The following is an 18392-nucleotide window of genomic DNA, read 5'->3' as shown; positions in this document are numbered from 1 at the left end:
CTTCGTCGTCGTGGTTGACGGTACCTTTAAGGAATCTCAGACATTGCATGTTGCCAACCCTCAATCTTTTTTTCTCTCTTTTTTCATGATCAAATTACGAAAAATTTCGACTTAATATACATTAATTTTGATACAGACTACTTATTTCGAGTATGTTCATACATACATTCATTATACATGCATTATAATAGTAAATGAAATTTAACAAGTATAAAAAAGAAAATAATATACAAAAGTATTGTTTTCTCCTCTTAGAAATAAAGAATAAAAATAGCAAAATCTAGTATACCGGTACGTCATGTTTAACATATTTTTTTAAGTACGTTAAGAACGAAAAATAAACTTTGCGCTATAATTTTTTCATGATTTATCCTTGATCGAAAAATATACAAATGTGTGTTTTTCACCCCAAAAATATAAGTCACAGGCTTCACTCATGGGCACCCATGTTTGCACAAATGAAAATGTCACACTCATGCTGTAACTTCTCAGACATTTTGTATTTAGATACAACTATCAAAACTTATTTCAAACATGAACATCATATAGTAATCTTTTGTAAACGAACACATTCGGCCAGAAATAGTTCATTTTTGCTCAGTAAATATTGTTAACCAAGCACGGATATTTAGAATTACATATTTGCCATACGATGGCTAGTTCACGATGAACTAATATCGTAACAAACAATATGTTTATATCGTAGCAACACAGATCAGGAAAAAAAATACACATATAAACATTGGAATTGAAACAACGTTTGGTTTTCTGGAATGTAAAAGACAGAGAAAATTTTGATTTAGGAAATAAACGGACATGTCCACACTTTGTTTGATTACAAAAGGTTTATTATGCTATTTATTTACAAGAACATGATATTTAGTTTACTCTTAAATAATTTTAATAGTAAAAAAATGTTGTTTAAAAAAAGCTCGCCCTCCGCTGGAAGTTTACCCGGAACCTCTCGATGTTAAAGGCTATGTTTTTACATCTTCCACAGATCTATGCACTTAATTTTGACCAAATTATTTAAGTTTTACGCACATACTCGGGGTGACGGAAATGAGCAAATTAAGGCGATAATACATTATGTCCATTAAAGATTTAAATTATTAGTATTTTATGTGAAAACCGATTCAGATCAACATAAAGTAACGAATGTTCAATGTTTTTCTTTGGCAGAAAAAATGTCGAAAGTGGGAAGGAAAAGGGTGGAGCTTTCGCTGTTTATTACAAGGGCAGGCCTGTGATTGACGTGTGGGGCGGGTACGCAGATGCAGAGAGTTATCGCCCTTGGACAGAGAATACTACCACGGTGGCCTTCTCATGCATCAAAGGAGTCGCCGCCATCTTACTTGTGAAAATGATGGAGCTGTAAGAATACTTAGTACTAAACTTGAAGATGAAGAATCCATATATTTTCAGGATTTCAAAAAACTAATTTTGGCACTGTTCTTCATTCCTCGAGTTATGAATGAATTAACATTTCCATGGTAAAAAAGCGACAAATAACATTGAAGCAAAAAAAACTGCATGATATAATTTTTTTATAGCCTACTTTGACGGTTATCTCCGGAAATATTTCCGTAGACTTTAAACGCTGACACTTAAAACACCGAATAATCCAGCATTCAACGACAGGAATCGGATAACCATCAGAATGGAACTAACCGACGTTTGGACGGGTCAGATTAACAGGCAGTAAATTACTCTTAAGTTTTCAGATAACTTCAAATCATTTACAGATTATCATGTTTACTGTTTATACGACGTATTTTGAAAAAGGCATACGTTAATTTGAAAAACAAGGATATTATTGTTCAGATTGAGAATCTTTAAGACTTGAGTAAGGTTGCATTATCCAATTAATTTACCTTTAATCTTGAACAACTTAAGTTTTTGATTGGCATATGCGCAATTTGCCGAATAAATGCTGATTTGTATTTAAGCAAGGTTCATAATCATAGGTCAGGACTTTCACTTAATAACTTGATTGCATGTTCGTGTATTTGCTATATATACTTCTATGTGGCATTTTGAATCAAAGCGCTGAAGGCACTGAAGTTGTTCGTTGCTGTATAATCTTAGACGCAACTCAGTTTTCAAAATTATGTTATAACGTTTTTGTATCGCAAGTTTGAAATGACCACAACCCATTCAAATTTATAACGAGTGTGTCTTACAGCACAGGTCGAGATGGTTTTTTTTCAAATCATTAATAAAAAAAAGGTAATTGAAGCTTCATTTTGGGAAAACATGGCTTAATGCATATGCATTACTTGTCATCCCAGTATCAGAGACTCTCTTTAAACGAAAAACACCATAAAATCAGAAAGTGTCGCCCTTGATTAGCTTGTGTGCATTGCACAGGCTAATCAATGTGCACAGGCTAATCTTATTTTACATGAATTAAGCCCCGTTTTCCCTTAAAGCAGCCAATATGTACACAGTTCAATGATAAACACTAGAATGGTCGATGTCGTCTTACAAGCTGTTAAACTCTTTTGATCATATACACACGCTGCAGTGTACCAGTGGTAAACAGACAGATGTGGTGGCTATCGTTCCTAGCCTAGTATAGCAGACGCTACTAGCATTCGTCGTCTGCATACTTTTACTGCAGGTAATGCAACATGCAGTGGTTATCGTTCCTAGCCTACCTAAGCGCATACTGACTTGCAAAACTTGCTCTGTAATATTAGTTGTGAGCTAACACTCACAACTTAAAACTAACATCCACTGAATCCCGGTCGTAAATGTACCAGGTTGTTAGCCTATATTAATTTGTTTTACGATAGCCAAATAGATCTGAAACTGAAAATAAACCCTTCTCCGTAAGGGGAATTTTTGGGATTTTTTTTCTTAAAGAAGTTGACATAAGTTTTCGTTCGCCGATTGAGTGCAGGATAGCAGTTGGTAATTTAAGGTCAAAGCCATATTTCAATGTAATTTTTTAGAATCTATTAATCATTCTTCCCAAAATTATAATTTATTGCCGACCATGAGGTCCTACAATCTTGCAGCCATTTCCGGCCCAGACTGATTATTTCAGGCGAAAAAAGTAAAACATGACGACGAAAGACAAAGATGACATTTTTAACAATATTTTAATATTATCAAATTAATTTAATGCCCTGGTTGCTTACGAACTAATCGGATATAACGGGAACCAAAAGTATATGGTATCGTTTCTCTCCTTTTGCGAATCTACTCATATAGTGATGACGTAGTGTGTAATTTGCATTGACGACGCAGCAAAAATCTTCGGATACCGTATATGCACGTACGTTATTCAAGAAATGCAACCAATGAAAAAATGTTTTACATGATTGGAGTATTACTAACGAATTTCCTGAACGAGTTTAATAAATTATGGCATGAAATCACAACGAGTGTCAGATCTTTTTTATCACATGCTTTTAAATGAGCAAATTAAATATATATTTACGCAAACATAATGATAAATCCCGAATGTTGTTTACATTTCGTGACGTCATTTGACGTTGCAACGTCATTTCAGCAAAATAACAAAAGGCGATTGGTCAATCGAACGAAAACTAAGCCAATGAAAACGCTTAAAAAGTATATTACACATGTGTTTTATAAAAATATTCGTAATGGTTATATAACATGCGAAACAGGGTATGGCATGTGATAAAACACTTATGAAAATAACTTTTCACGCATCCTTACCCATATCAGACGATGTGTTGCACATAAAAAGCACATACTGACCGTTCAGGTCATGGTCAAAATTCAAAGCCGTAGTTGAAAAAAATAACATTTAAATGTTGATAAACGACAAGTTTTTATATATTTTCCTCTTGTATACGAATGATTTAAAAATGTATTACCTCATATGAAACATTGATTGATCGAAATACGAGAATTATTAAATTGCGAATTCTAAATACCATCTATTTCTGTGCGAAGAGGAATCATCAACCCCAAAGCGCTGGTGAAGGCCTACTGGCCCGAGTTCGCGGTCAACGGGAAGGACAACATCACCGTAGAGATGCTGATGAGTCATCAGGTTAGCTCACTGGAATTCTTTTTTTGAGGTATTTGTCAATATTCTGGAAATAGGAAAATCTTTCTTCGAACATTTGTCCAGTGGGAAAATCGGACGGGTTTAAAACTTGGTCATATGGGTTCCATTTCTAGTTTACAGGCTACATTCATGAGCAACCATATTTAACTGTGCTTGCTTAGAATATTACGTTAGGTTAAATATCGGCCCAAAGCCACCAAGTGTTGGCTATATTGGGCGCTTAAAACCTGTGTGCACAGTAGCTGCCTAATGTATTTGTCAATATACTGAAAACAGGAAAATCTTTCTTCGAACATTTGTCCAAAGGGTAACTCGGACGGGTTTAAAACTTGGTCATATTGGTTTTACTCCTAGTTTACAAGCTACATTCATGAGCACGATATGCGCATGTTCAGCCTTTGTAATGGCCATTGGTACTTTGTGTATAATCAGTTGTAAACATCTGAAAATTGTGAACATTTTATAGTCCACATGTATCGCCAAATTCGCCTGCATCTTCACCGAAACAATTGACTCAATGATAATGGGATCCGGTACGTACCATATTGTATTTTTTTACAATAATAACACAGATGGTATTTTTTTCACAGTGAATAGTAATAACAGGCGTTTGTGCACTCGCTAGATTGCAAAATATCAAATTTGTTTCGTTTACCGACAGTAAGTGATATATGCGCGTTCGTTGTTTTTTAATTTCAACCTATTTATTGTAGTTAAACTTCATCGAATAATTGAGCGTACGTGGATATCCCCGAATCATTATTGATAGAAACACCAGTACTAGGTGTATTGGTAGCCATCCCATATCGAAATACGCTTTATATCCATCACACTCCGACAAACACCATCTACTGATTACGAATGCCTTCAACACAAACATCGTGCTCTTTGTGAGATTAACTTTGCGAGCGTGTGTCATCCAGTTTTGTCCGTTGCTCGTCGTGTTTTGTTATCTCTTAAGCGCACTGGAACTAAGTTGAAGGCAGGTTTATAGTCCAGTATGCATGAAACGTGATGTGAGCAAATTTATATGTGTGAGAGCGACGTAGTTTAATCATCAATGTTCTCGTAATTAATTTAGAAATGACCATGTATCTGCTGTTTACTGTTCATAATTTCGCTACAATTATTATGGTTTTCAACTGGTCTGATCTTGGATAACGTATCTACGTGTATGACTTTCAATACCGTTTGCATTATTGACCGTTTACATTATTATACCTTATAAAAAATGGATAAAGTTCAAAAATAGGCTTACCAACATTTTTCTTATTAATTAATAAGTTTCTGTCATACATCATATATTACGACTGAGAATCTCACTTCTTCTTTCTGTTTCCCTACTTCAAGGCTGACTCATGAATCGTCCTTGTTCTTAATATTGCTCGATTATAATGCTGTCCTTGTGAATAGCTATGCTTTTATGTTACTCATTTTAGATGTATTATTCTATTTCAAGGCTGGACCCGTCGATACTAGTGCATTGTATTATGATCTTTTTCAAGAACAGACCAGCGAATCTTAATATATTTTATGTGGCCTTATTTGAAGGCCTGAAATCGTTTTTTAAATGTTTCTTCATTCCGCTTTTTTCAATGCCGGTATTGTGACAGTTACTCTTCTTGAAGGCCAGACTCATGAATCTAAATGTTTTCTCATGCTTCTTGATTTCGATTCCGGACATGTGACTCTTAATGTTTCCTCATACTGCTCTATGAAAAGGACTGACTCTTGAACATTCATGTTTCTTCATGTCTAAATTATTATTAGTGCCGCTGTATTTAAATGCCGCACGCATGATTCTTACTGTATCTGTATGAGTGTCTATTCAAATGAAATGTTAATGAATCTTCATTTTATTTGTGTTTTTCTGTTTTAGGCCGGACTTGTATACTTGGATACACCCCTGTCTCTTCGAGAGTATATAGATGACAGAGAGAAATGGTTGAAGACTCTTGCAGACCAATCGCCCGCTTGGCCGCCTGGTAAGGGACCTATCTGGTCATTTTAGGAACGATATTAGGTTTGTAGACATTTTTGTTATAATTGGTCTGTAATAGTTTTAAAATCGTACGACTATTTGTTTTAAAGATACGATTTTCGAAGAAGCATATACGCAAAGCGGCTTCGTAGTTAATTATTCACTTCATTTGCATTTGTCGAATATTTCACTAACATACTGATCATATTCGTCTACTTTTGGAAACACCAAAATTAAGTCGTTAGTTTTTATTGTTGTTTTAAAGATCTTGACCATGGACCTGCTAAGTTCTTGCGACGAAATAAAGTAAAGACAGATGTGATAAATATGCAACAAATATACACTTTGATAACTAATAACATGGCATGTGAATGATACTACGTTAAAACATAGAATGACTAAAGATAACTAATCTTTGATGTTGGTACTAATCAATTATGCCTATTTAAAAACTGAAATGTCTTTTGTGTGTCCTATTTTCAACAGATTTGAGAGCTGTATACTTAAAACAAAGTGGAGAATCTAAGAAAAATATTAAAAAACAATCAACTTAAAATCTTGGTCCAGTTTTCGTATATAGTAGCTATTGCAATCGTGAGCATTGTGTTTCAGGTTCGCAGTTTGGTTACCATTCGTTGACCTTTGGTATGTACGTGGACGAGTTGATACAGAGGGCAGATCCACAGCACAGAGACACGGCAACCATCTTCAAAGATCTGATCGGAAGACCCTTCGGTATGTGGGAAAATATTACGGTATTGAAAACTGACGTTGCGATGAATGTTATCAGAAAAATACTTTCAATAATAAGTATTCGATTGCAGCAGAAAACATGTCTATGCTTCGTTATGAATAAAGGGATAATACACGTTTTCGAGGGCATGATCATCTGCGGGCGCTCGAAAAATCCGTTCCTGCCCGAGTTCGCAGCATGAGGGCAGGAACGGATTTTGAGAGCGCCCGCAGATGATCATGTCCGAGAAAATGTGTATTTTTGTTGTTATTGCATAATCAAATCACACATACCAAAATTAATTAAAATAACATTGAAAACAATATACCTGACATCGACAAAATAATTCTATTATTTCATATGACGTCATACGGTTCAAGGTTTTGTTTTACATATGCCTCACTCGGTCATCATCAGAAATGACGAGGCTTTAACTTCGGATAGGCAGTTTTGGATTTAAAGTGTGTTTAAACAGTTGATTAATGCAAATTTGAAATGCAGCCGCGCAAAGTGAGAAATAAGAAATTATTTTGGAATTAACTGGTCGTGACGGATAAATATATCGTCAGAATAAGTCATTGTTTTCATTGTTGTTTCTTTCGTACAGGTCTATGTTATTTCGTTCCAACTAAATTTTCTAAAAATTAATACTGCCAACATATTGTCACTTAAGTATTTCAAGCATACAGCAGGAACGTTGAAGGTACATAAACACTAACATTTACATTATATTCTTTTGAAAGTGTTGAGTAAATAACTTAAACTTCATTGACGTTGCCAATAAAATAAAGCTGTTGTCAAGAGAGTGCAGATGGTATAATTTGAAAAGTGGATTGAATTATTCATTGCCTTTATCCTTGCATGCATGAGGAAACTGGTGCTTATTCAGTTCCCCATTTATGCTTGGAAACTCGCCGAAGGCGATTTGTTAATCTTGACACATCTGCTGTTGAAGTGCTATATTAAATTGTAGTTCACGCCAAGAATGACATCATGTTTCACATTTTAAACACACGTATCAATAAAGCTCACAGGTAAACACATAGTTACCCCAGTATTATAATATAATAATTCAATATCTAATTGTGTTTCACCATGATATTTACTTCATTTGCATACAGAACCCGGAAAGTGCCATATCGAATCTGAGGTCGACATACGCAATCTATTCACCTGGCGATAACTACAATCGACAATTTACAACACTTGCTAGGTTTTACAAAAAGATTAGCATCTAAAATTTAGTGTTATTGATTTTTGTCGTCTCGTACGTCTCGTGGAGTATCTTGTGTCGCGTTTCGAGAGCAATCGTTTTTGCAACAACCAAGCACCATGCGCCAATCCAGGGATCTATACAGGTCTGTGGTCAATCAGAAGTTTAAATGGGTCGTATATCGTTGTTCATTGTCGAGTGACGTAAATAATGGCTGCTTTTAGACCTCATCGTTCGACAGGCGACATTTAAATGATTCTGTATTTGCAGGTATAGATTTCGGTATGAACACTCCCCAGTGCGAGTTTGGACGCTCGGCAAGACTGGTCACCAAATCGAAGCTGCAACTGCTAATCGACTCGCTCAGTTTTCCACGATACCTCGTTCCCATGTTCCAGATTATTACCCAGCCTAACTCGCCCATGGCGAAGTCTATAGTACCTATAATAGAATACGCTCAGGTGACATGTAGCGAGTATTTATTAGTAAATAAGAAATTCAATTATTCGACAAAACAAAATCTGAAAGGAATTGTTCACATGAATTGGTGCCGACCTACGAAATGCAAAATTTGCGATAAAACTAACACACGATTGTATTTGCTTATAAGTTCAGTTTTGTAAAAATGTTTTTAAATTAAGGTTTACACATACGATATCTTTATTGACAGGTTTCCATATTTTATCTGGTTTAAGAACGAAATTGACATTTATGCGTGTATTGTGCCATTCTGAAAATACGAATGTTGATTTACGTATTGTCTTGAATGTACAATTTTATTATGTAAATTTCAGGATACAAAACGTTAAACAATCCCACAGTACGCGAGGTCACAATATCGTCTGCATCCGGAACAGGAACGGCTCGTGGATTGGCCAGACTTTACGGAATAATTGCCAATGGAGGATCGGTTGGCGGAGATTCGTTGCTGTCACGTGACAGTATCAAATACCTGTCCACGCCTATTATCTTTGGCAAAGACACCGTATTTATCACTGGAGAGGAAACGAGCTTTGGACCTGGAACATTTTATAGAAAGAACCCAAAAGTACGCATTTCGGACATCTTTTGTTTAACTTACCTTATAACTGAGTGCCTATGGTTAGTATGTTCAGTCTATTCATGTTTTTTTTTGGTGTCAAGTTTTTACTCTGCAACACTTTAGAAGCCCTTTTTTATCCAATGTTGATTGGAGTCGGCACAGGCTAATCAGGGGTGACACTTTCCGCCTTAACTGGATTTTCGCAAAAAAAGACTTTCTGTAAACGAAAAGTACCATTTAAGCCGAAAGTGCCCTCACTGAATTGCCTGTGTGGACTGCACAGGCTAATCTGGGACGACACTTTACGCCTATTCATTCAACCCCCTTTTCACAGAACACGGCCCATATATACAATTATAAAAAGTTGTTTAACGTGTGCATATGAGTGGTAATTGAAACAAAGAAAGACACAAACAAAGACGCAGAACATTTGAATAATAATGATCAGTACAGAAAAAAGATACAGTAATCTAAATAATATGTGGTAGTTCTAGTTTTCATTTAACACTTTCTTCCTGTGTAAGCGTGTAAAATATTGGCAGCTTTTACGTGGTTCGTCAATATTCAATACAGAAAAAGAATACGACTCATACCATTATTTAACATAACATTATTTAAATAATCGAAATAACGTTACTCTGTACTTTTCATTTACATGTTCGCAAAAATACGTGTGCCACTTACAAACGGAATGTTATATATTTTAAGTAAGCATTCAGTCTAAGTGGCAAATAGTCACAGGTTTTGGACCCTTTGATCAACCTTTTTAATATACTTTTATGGTCACGATGCTTGATTTAGATAATCCAAACGTTTCATGTACTAGCATTTATTCGGAAAAGGATTTAAGACATGGAAAACTGAGAAAAAAATGAGGATTTACCAAAATTGTATAAAGATACAGCAGCACACTATTATCTTCAACATATTTATCAACCCACTATGTTCTACACCATATTTATCCTTCAATTATTTTCTACAACATTTTTATCCTTCAACTATTTTCTACAAAACCTGTATCCTTCAACTATTTTCTACAACACATTTATCCTCCAACTATTGTTTACAAAATAATTATCCTTCAACTATTTTCTACAACATATTTATCTTTCAACTATTTTCTACAAAATAGTTATCCTTAAACTATTTTCTACAACATATTTATCATTGAACTATTTTCTACAACATATTTATCTTTCAGCTATTTTCTACAACATATTTATCCTCCAACTATTGTTTACAAAATAATTATCCTTCAACTATTTTCTACAACATATTTATCTTTCAACTATTTTCTACAACATAATTATCATTCAACTATTTTCTACAACATATTTATCCTTCAACTAATTTCTACAACATATTTATCCTTCAACTTCAGGGCCAAGACGCCGTGGGTCACACCGGGCACGGAGGTCAGGTTGCTATTGGTGACGAGGCGAATGCCCTGGGTATCGCCTACCTGACCAATCACCTGTCAATCAACGGCATTGGGGATGACCCGAGATACGTTGATCTCGAGAACGCCCTATATCGGGTGATTGACAGATTGCAGACGAGGACTTAAATATGACTTATAAAAGGCCAATTATAGGCAAACAATTATATCATTATTATTTTTTAAATTCCAAGTGTATGCGTGATAGAAATATATGTACGATGAGAATTTAAACCGTGTTTAGGCAAGTATTTAAATTACAGTTAAGAATAATTGATGATCACTAATGTGGGATTTTATGCTTCATGTTGAATTATTCAATTGATGATATCGGAGTATTGTAAAAAAGTATTTGCTTACTGAATATAAAAACTGAATCGCTCTTTAAGCCCCACCTTTTTGTAGCCAATTTTTTCCTTCAATTCATGCGTGCATGGATATAGATATTTGCCCTGACGATCGTAAAGCCAGGTCTGTTTGACTTGCGTTTTAAAATATTTCATAAGTTCTGTTAAATGTTTTGTGTTTTCAAATTATTGAATACGGATAGTACTAAAGCACATTGAAAGACGCTTCGACCGAAATTAGACTGAATGATTCCTGCCAGCCGGAACAATACTGTTATAGCAGAATGTTAGGTAAAAGTAAGGAGTGCTTCGCATTGTGTACACTTTCCCCCATGTGAACAATTTAGTAACTAGTAGGAGAATGTAGCGTGTCGCTTTTCAAAATTGTATCACAGTGCACACATCTGCAGATCTATGTGGCTTGCAATTGTGTTCCTTACATTATAAAAATGAATATATACAGACAACACACAAGCTGGGTTCATTACATGTCCATTTAATTTAGTTTTTCCTCAACACTATAACTTTTAATGATTACATAATTGTAATACAATCTCTGGAAATAAATATGATAAACAGCTTATTTAAAGCGTCTCAGAGAAATCACAAAGGCGTCGCAAAGTTGTCAAAGCCCTGAAATAACAATAACAATATTCTACAATAATATAAATTGATACAGACTTACAATAACATTTAAGTATGTTATCATAAATAAATACTATGTTATTCATAATATCTAGTGGTCGTCAATATAAGGTCTCGCTATATTGTAGCACAATACCACGAAAACTAACAATAGATCGACAACTTACAATAGATCGAACTAGCATTACATTTCCAATGCTAATCATCAAAATAATAAAAGATACAAATCTGAACTTGATAAAAAATACATCCAATAACATGACATACCAATTGTGGATTGGCCTCCTATGACAGCTTATGACCCCAGTCTTGAATGCAGATGATGCCCAGTGCTGTGACTGCAATATTAGCTCATATGTGCAAGCATACAGAAAAGAAAGTTATCTTTGTTGTGACTGTTAAATACAAAGAATTATGCTGCCATCATAAACAATACCAAGGTCAATGAAAACAACCATATTTAACTGATAAATACAATACCGACAAAAGCACTATTCAATGGCCATCTAGACTAGCATATTACTAATAAATTTACATAGTTAAAATACAACATACCTTTATAGAAAACAGAATAAAAGTGAAGAACAACTGCTTCAACCAATATGGATGACTGCTTTCCCGCAAATCGTGCTGAATGATACGCTTGCTTATATACCCTCATTATAATATATTAGGGGTTACACCCAACTAGTTAAAGTTAAACCGGTTACACATTTCCCCCCTTTGAAAATGACGTCCCGTCATAGTCATAACGTATATATATTCATTCTTCATTTTGTCCATTGTCAACATATAAAACATAGTTCAAGTGCAACAGCATTCGCACTTAACATTATATATATATATATATACATGTACACAATAATTATAGATAAAACCTAAAAAACGAAAAAAATCAGTAATTATTTGATCATAAATACAGATGCAGCATCAATGTACCTGTCTATCTGCAACAAATTTACAATACATTATAACATTACTGTTAAATACAGCACCTAAACAATTATTCAAACAATTATTCAATCTCTCCTCCTCTCTGAAGGAATTGTGTCCTCACAAATATCTAAAAATCATAAAAATTGTTAAAATACATCTATACAAATTTCATAAAACATTTACTTCATGATAGCATTAACTATCTTTCTGGCGATTTCACACTCCATACTTTTTAATATTCCTGAAGACATTAATACTTCTAAAGCATGAAATCTATTGTCAAAAGGTCTGTTAACTAAACTAAACATATGAAAATCATCATATTTAGTTGGTAATTTTCTATGCCGTTCAGATTTTCTAACAGGCTGTAGAGGTAATTGTCTTCTCTTTCTTTGCGCTGCATTGTTGGAATCTTGCTCTTGCAGTGCAGTGTCCTGAGTCGTGTTCTGTTCGGTTTCTACTCCTGGCTCTGTGGATCCATTCCCAGTCTCTGCGATACTTTCACTCCTTCCCACTTGTTCCTCTTCCTCATCCGTATTCCTACCAGCTTCTACAGCCGGACAGCCATTTTCTATCGCGTTTTCCTCCCTCTCTTTTCCACTCACTTCTTCTCCAGCGGGTATGGGCTGAGTATGTACAACATCACTCGAGTCCATTCGTCTGTTAATAATCTTCTCCTCGTGTCTGTGGGCGTCCCCACAAATACTTGTTCTAGGAACATGTATAAAACTCGTACAATCCTCATCGGAACTGTCACTCTCGGACGGTTCATTTTCTTCCTTCATTAATCCAACTCCGGATGCATCCTTTCCTATTGCTTTAGAAATTCCCGCTTGCTCTATGACCTCGTGTATACTCTCTCTGTCCACATCTTCCCGCGCCTTCACTGGAAATATATGATTCCTGTGTAAAGTTTTCTGTGTACCACTTTCTACACCTTTAAGCCTGAATACCGGGATGTTTTCATGCGGTTGTTCTGTTATGATATATAGTTCTTCTTCATATTTGTCTGCAAGTTTATGTTTTCCTTCACCATGAGCCATTATCTTCACCAGGACATGATCTCCTACTTCAACCTTGGCTCCTCTTACTTTAAGGTCATATGATTGTTTCTGCTTTTCCTTTGCCTTTGAAATATACCTTTCTACAATTTCTCTTGTCGTTTTAATTCTATCTTTCAAATCTTCAATATATTCCTGACTTGTCTTATTACACGATTGTTGTTGTGATCTTTCAAATTTAGCATCAATAGGTAATTTAGGCTTCCTTCCAAACATCAATTCAAAAGGTGAAAATTTTGTTGATTCATGAGGCGTACAGTTGTAGGAATAAACTAATGAGTTAATGTATTTCTGCCAGTTACTTTTCTGTTCGTTTTCCAAAGTTCCCAGCATGTCTAGTAGAGTTCTATTAAACCTTTCTGGTCCGGCATTTCCCTGTGGATGGTATACAGATGTATGTGTTTTCTTCATGTTGGTGATATTACAAAGTTCTTTGATTAAATCAGATTCAAAGTTTGCGCCTTGATCAGAATGGAGTCTTGTTGGGATACCGTAATGAATGATCAAATTGTTGTAGAAAGCTTCTGCTGTCGTCTTGGCTGTCTGGTTTCTGGTCGGAATAGCTAGTGCGTACTTGGTAAAGTGATCTGTAATAACTAATATGCTGTTGAATCCTCCTTTTGCTGGTTCTAATGAGAGATAGTCAAAACAAACAAGCTCTAGTGGGTAGGTTGTGTGTACATTTACCAGAGGTGCTCTTGTGTTAGTTGCTGTTTTCCTTCTTAAACATCTGTCACACTTAGACACGTATTGCTCTACTTCTGAAGACATTCCTGGCCAAAAAAATCGCTCTCGTATCAGTTTCATCGTTCGTTCCTTTCCCGGATGTCCTACGTCTGTATGAAGACCTTTCAAAATATCACTTTTATAAACTTCAGGGATCACTAATTGTTCAATATGTGTACCTTGATCTTGAATATCTCTAAACAAAATACCTCTCTTGATCTTTAAATTAGCAAAGTTCTTCTTCATGTTAATGTCTTGCTTACCATGTATTTGTTGTGGTAGGCTCTTGTCAATAACTGCTCTTCTCCATTTGTCAACAATAGGGTCAGATCTCTGTGCTCTCCGAATTTCACGCATTTCTATCTGTGCCAAAGGTTGTCCAAAATTGTCCGCTATGTCTACTACATTTAAAGATAAACAAGGTAACGTCTCAAAATAACATTCAATACTTTGAAGAGAATTGCATATAACTTTAACACATTGTTATCTAGTACTACATGATTGTTCGAGTCTGAAACTTTTCCTGGTGGGTATCTACTTAAAGCATCAGCATCTGTGTTTTGTACGCCTGGTCTGTAAAAAATATCAAAATTATACTCTCCAATTGCTGCTGCCCATCTGTGACCTGTGGCATCTAATTTAGCTGAAGATAAAACATAAGTTAGTGGATTATTATCAGTGTACACTGTAAAATGACTATGTGATAAATATTCTGAAAATTTCTCCGTAATGGCCCACTTCAACGCTAAAAATTCTAGTTTAAATGCGGAATAATTCTTTTCTGACTTTGTTAGTTGTCGGCTGGCATATGCTATCACTCTCTTCCTTTTGTCATCTTGTTGTTGGTATAAAACTGCTCCTAGTCCGTGTGTTGATGCATCTGTGTGAAGTTCAAAGGGTTTCTGGAAGTCAGGATAAGCTAAAATAGGTGGAGATGTAAGAATTATTTTCAATTTATCAAAGATCTGCTGGTTTTCTTCTGTCCATGTCCATTCTTTGGCATCTTTCTTCTGTTGTGCTTTCTTGCCTGTGGGGTGTGGAATTAATTCTGAGAGGTTTTGTAATTTGACTGAAATCTTTTATAAATCGCCTGTAGTAACCTGCAAATGCTAAGAAAGAATGAAGTTCACTAGGGTTTTGAGGTTTTGGCCAATTTCGTATCTTCTCAATCTTCTCGGGATCAGTTTCTATGCCTTCGTTGCTCACAATGTGACCTAAAAAGTTAACACGTTGTTTAAAAAATTGACATTTTTCAGGACACAGTTTCAAGTTACACTCCTGCAATCTAGAAAGAACTAATTCTAACCGTTCTAAATGTTCAGACACGGTGCGGCTGAAAATAATCAGGTCATCTAAAAAAATAACACAAATTTTCATATTAAAATCACCTAAACACTCCTGCATTAGTCTTTGATAAGTAGCGGGACTATTGCATAACCCAAAAGCCATCTGATTAAATTCAAAGAAACCGAGTGGCCCCACTGTAAATCCGGTGCGTTCCTTGTGTTCTTCTAGAATTTCCACTTGGTGATATCCTGCTTTCATATCGAGGGTTGTAAAGTACTTGGCCCCTTCTAAGCAGTCAAAAATTTCTTCTGTTCTTGGTAAGGCAAATGAATCTTTGATGGTTCTGTCATTTAACATACGGTAGTCCACACAAAGTCTCAGTTTTCTATTCTTCTTTCTTACAAGGACTATGTTGGATGAAAAGGGAGATTTAGATGGTCTAATGATGTTGCAGGCTAGTAGTTGTTCTATATGTTGTCTTACTTCATTGATCATTCCAGGGGGAATTCTTCTGTGTCTCTGCTTAAATGGCCTTTCATCATGCAAATCTATTCTGTGTTTGATTGATGTACAATTTCCAATATCTGTGTCGCTTGTAGAGAAAATGCTCCTGTGTTTCATTAACAGATCAGCTAAGGCTCGTTTTTGTTCAGAATATAAAATGTTATCTTCATCAATGCTGAGTTCCTTTACTATATTCTTTCTTTTGATGTCTAGATTTTCTTCCTCTAATCTGTCAAGTACTTCTGCTGTGACTTCTACTGGTTGTAGTTCACATAGTATAGCCTTCGGTGCCAAACATACTGTGTTGGTAGATAGATTGGTCAATGTGACGGTTAAACTCTTCTTCCCAGACATAACTAATGCTGGAATGACTTCTACAGTACTGGGTAGATTACTCTCTGTACATTCCTGAATGAGAGCTGATGTGACTGGATAATCCATTTCTTTGTCTGTGTAGGCTTGTACTGTCACTGTTTCATTTGGTTTTATTATCACTTGGTGTGGCACTCTGTTTCTGACGATAGCTATACAATTGTTGTTCTGTTTTAATTTCTTCTCTCTGAGTACTATGCTTCTAAAACATAGATACCATGGTACATGCAGATCTGCCTTCTGTAAGAACCTTTCTCCTAAATTTCCTTTACATTTACTTAAAAGTTCAGATAATACATTAGTTCCTAAAATAACAGGTGTTCGTGCAGAATAAGCTGTATCCGGTACAATCAAAAATAAACATGGTTGATTTTCAGACTTTGGAATACCTTTAACTGTTAAATCTGCTTCAATGAAACCTAAGTAGGGCAATATCTGTCCATCAGCACATTCCACATGTTAAATTTCTGTCAGAGGCTGTAACTTGATATCATTAAAGTTATTGGTGTAGAATGAGTTGGAAATCACACTAACACAGCTGCCTGTATCCAATAGTGCTTGGGTTTCAATGTTGTTGATGGATATGCTTGCTTCGTTGGATTCTCCTACTAATTTGGGATCTTTAGATGAAGTGCCCGCATTCGATCCCTCAATAAGAGCACTTACTCTTTTAAATTTCTGTTTCCCTTCTGCATATCATTGGGACAGTCTCTCGCAAAATGACCCCGATCACCGCATGCATAACATGGTCCTCTAAAATTGTTACTACCCAGTGGTCTGGAAGGTCTATACATCCCTCTTCCTCCTCTTTGTAGTGGTGGTTGTTGAAATCTGCCTCTTCTTATACCTCTGCCTACATAGTAGTTGGGATTGTTGTATCCTTTCTGAAGGTCTTCTATCTTCCTATTTAACTCATGAACCATGGCCTTTAATTCATTGATTTCTGACTTTTCTTCTTTTTCTGGCTTCTGGGCAACATTGCAGGTCCTTTTCTTGTCTGTCATTTGAAGGTCTTTTTCTAGTCTTCTTAACTCAATCTTGAATCTGTCGTAATCATCAATCGTGTCATACTTGTATTGGGCGATGTGTTTCAAGTCTAACTTCAGCCCTTGAAATAGAACTTGTTTCAGGATCTCATCATTTCCTCGCTTGATTGCCTTCAATTCTATGGCTCGGGCAAACAGATCTTCTAGTCTTGAAGCATATGCAGTCACTTCTTCTGCGCCTTGAGTACATGAGTAGAATTTTCGCATCACAGACTCTTGGGACTCTATGTTACCATAAGTGCTCTCGAGCTTCTTCAGCACTTCGTGTAGAGATGCACCTGGTCCTAATCTGCGTAAAATATCACCTGCTGTACCTTTCATTGATCTTCTTAGTCCCAGCATAATTTGCTTCTCTGTAAATGTTCCCTCTGTCAACAGTGCATGTATTTCGTATCTAAAGGCATCCCAGGTTGCTTCCCCTTTGTTGTCTTCTCCAGAAAATGCTGAAAGTTTGGGGAAATGGTAGGTCCCTGTTTCTGGATAACTTGAAAATCTTGGCATGGAATACTCAAATGGACTCACCCTAGGTTTCCTCTCTTCGTCTGTTTTCTTTGTCAGTCGTCTCACAAAAAGACCTATATCTTCTCCACTCTCTGTCTGAGGATCCATGTTCAGTTCTCTGAGGGCATCTAGCAGCTTCTGTTCCTTTGTTGTAAGTGTACGCTCTTGTTCACATCCACCACTTGCTAGCCCACTCTTATCAGAATCCTCCTCTTCATGTGACCTACTAGTCATTATGTTTTCCAAATATAACAACTAATAAATAAAGAGACTTATAAACATTGAAACTTGTACAATAAATACAAACTTGTATGACAAATTCACAAAATACACACAGAATTTTCTGGAATTCTGCAACTCTAAAATTGTGGAAACAAGTTTAATATTAAATTAATATTCCCACTGTTTACGGCACGAATGAAAAAACTTATTTAACAATTAAACTGCAAAACTGCCAAATAATACACTAAATGAGTTATAAACTCGCAAAAATTGTGTCCATCCTGAAA

The 18392-nt window shown here is 35.7% G+C and overlaps 1 protein-coding gene across 1 annotated transcript in view; it reads left to right on the top strand.

Moving 5' to 3' along the window:
* Positions 1-10625, top strand: part of LOC127840155 (beta-lactamase domain-containing protein 2-like) — a 12480-nt gene extending 1855 nt beyond the window's left edge. Inside the window, exons 2-7 of the mRNA XM_052368644.1 lie at positions 1183-1374; positions 3934-4033; positions 5931-6036; positions 6645-6767; positions 8249-9026; positions 10402-10625. Coding sequence (XP_052224604.1) covers positions 1183-1374; positions 3934-4033; positions 5931-6036; positions 6645-6767; positions 8249-8601 — 874 coding nt within the window. The 3' untranslated portion in view covers positions 8602-9026; positions 10402-10625. The remainder of the gene's footprint in view (positions 1-1182; positions 1375-3933; positions 4034-5930; positions 6037-6644; positions 6768-8248; positions 9027-10401) is intronic.
* Positions 10626-18392: the final 7767 nt, after the last annotated feature.

The sequence above is a fragment of the Dreissena polymorpha genome, chromosome 7, assembly GCF_020536995.1.
Source record: "Dreissena polymorpha isolate Duluth1 chromosome 7, UMN_Dpol_1.0, whole genome shotgun sequence".
Taxonomy (NCBI): domain Eukaryota; kingdom Metazoa; phylum Mollusca; class Bivalvia; order Myida; family Dreissenidae; genus Dreissena; species Dreissena polymorpha.
Note: the sequence above shows the minus strand (reverse complement) of the source record. Positions and strands in the feature narration are given on the sequence as shown.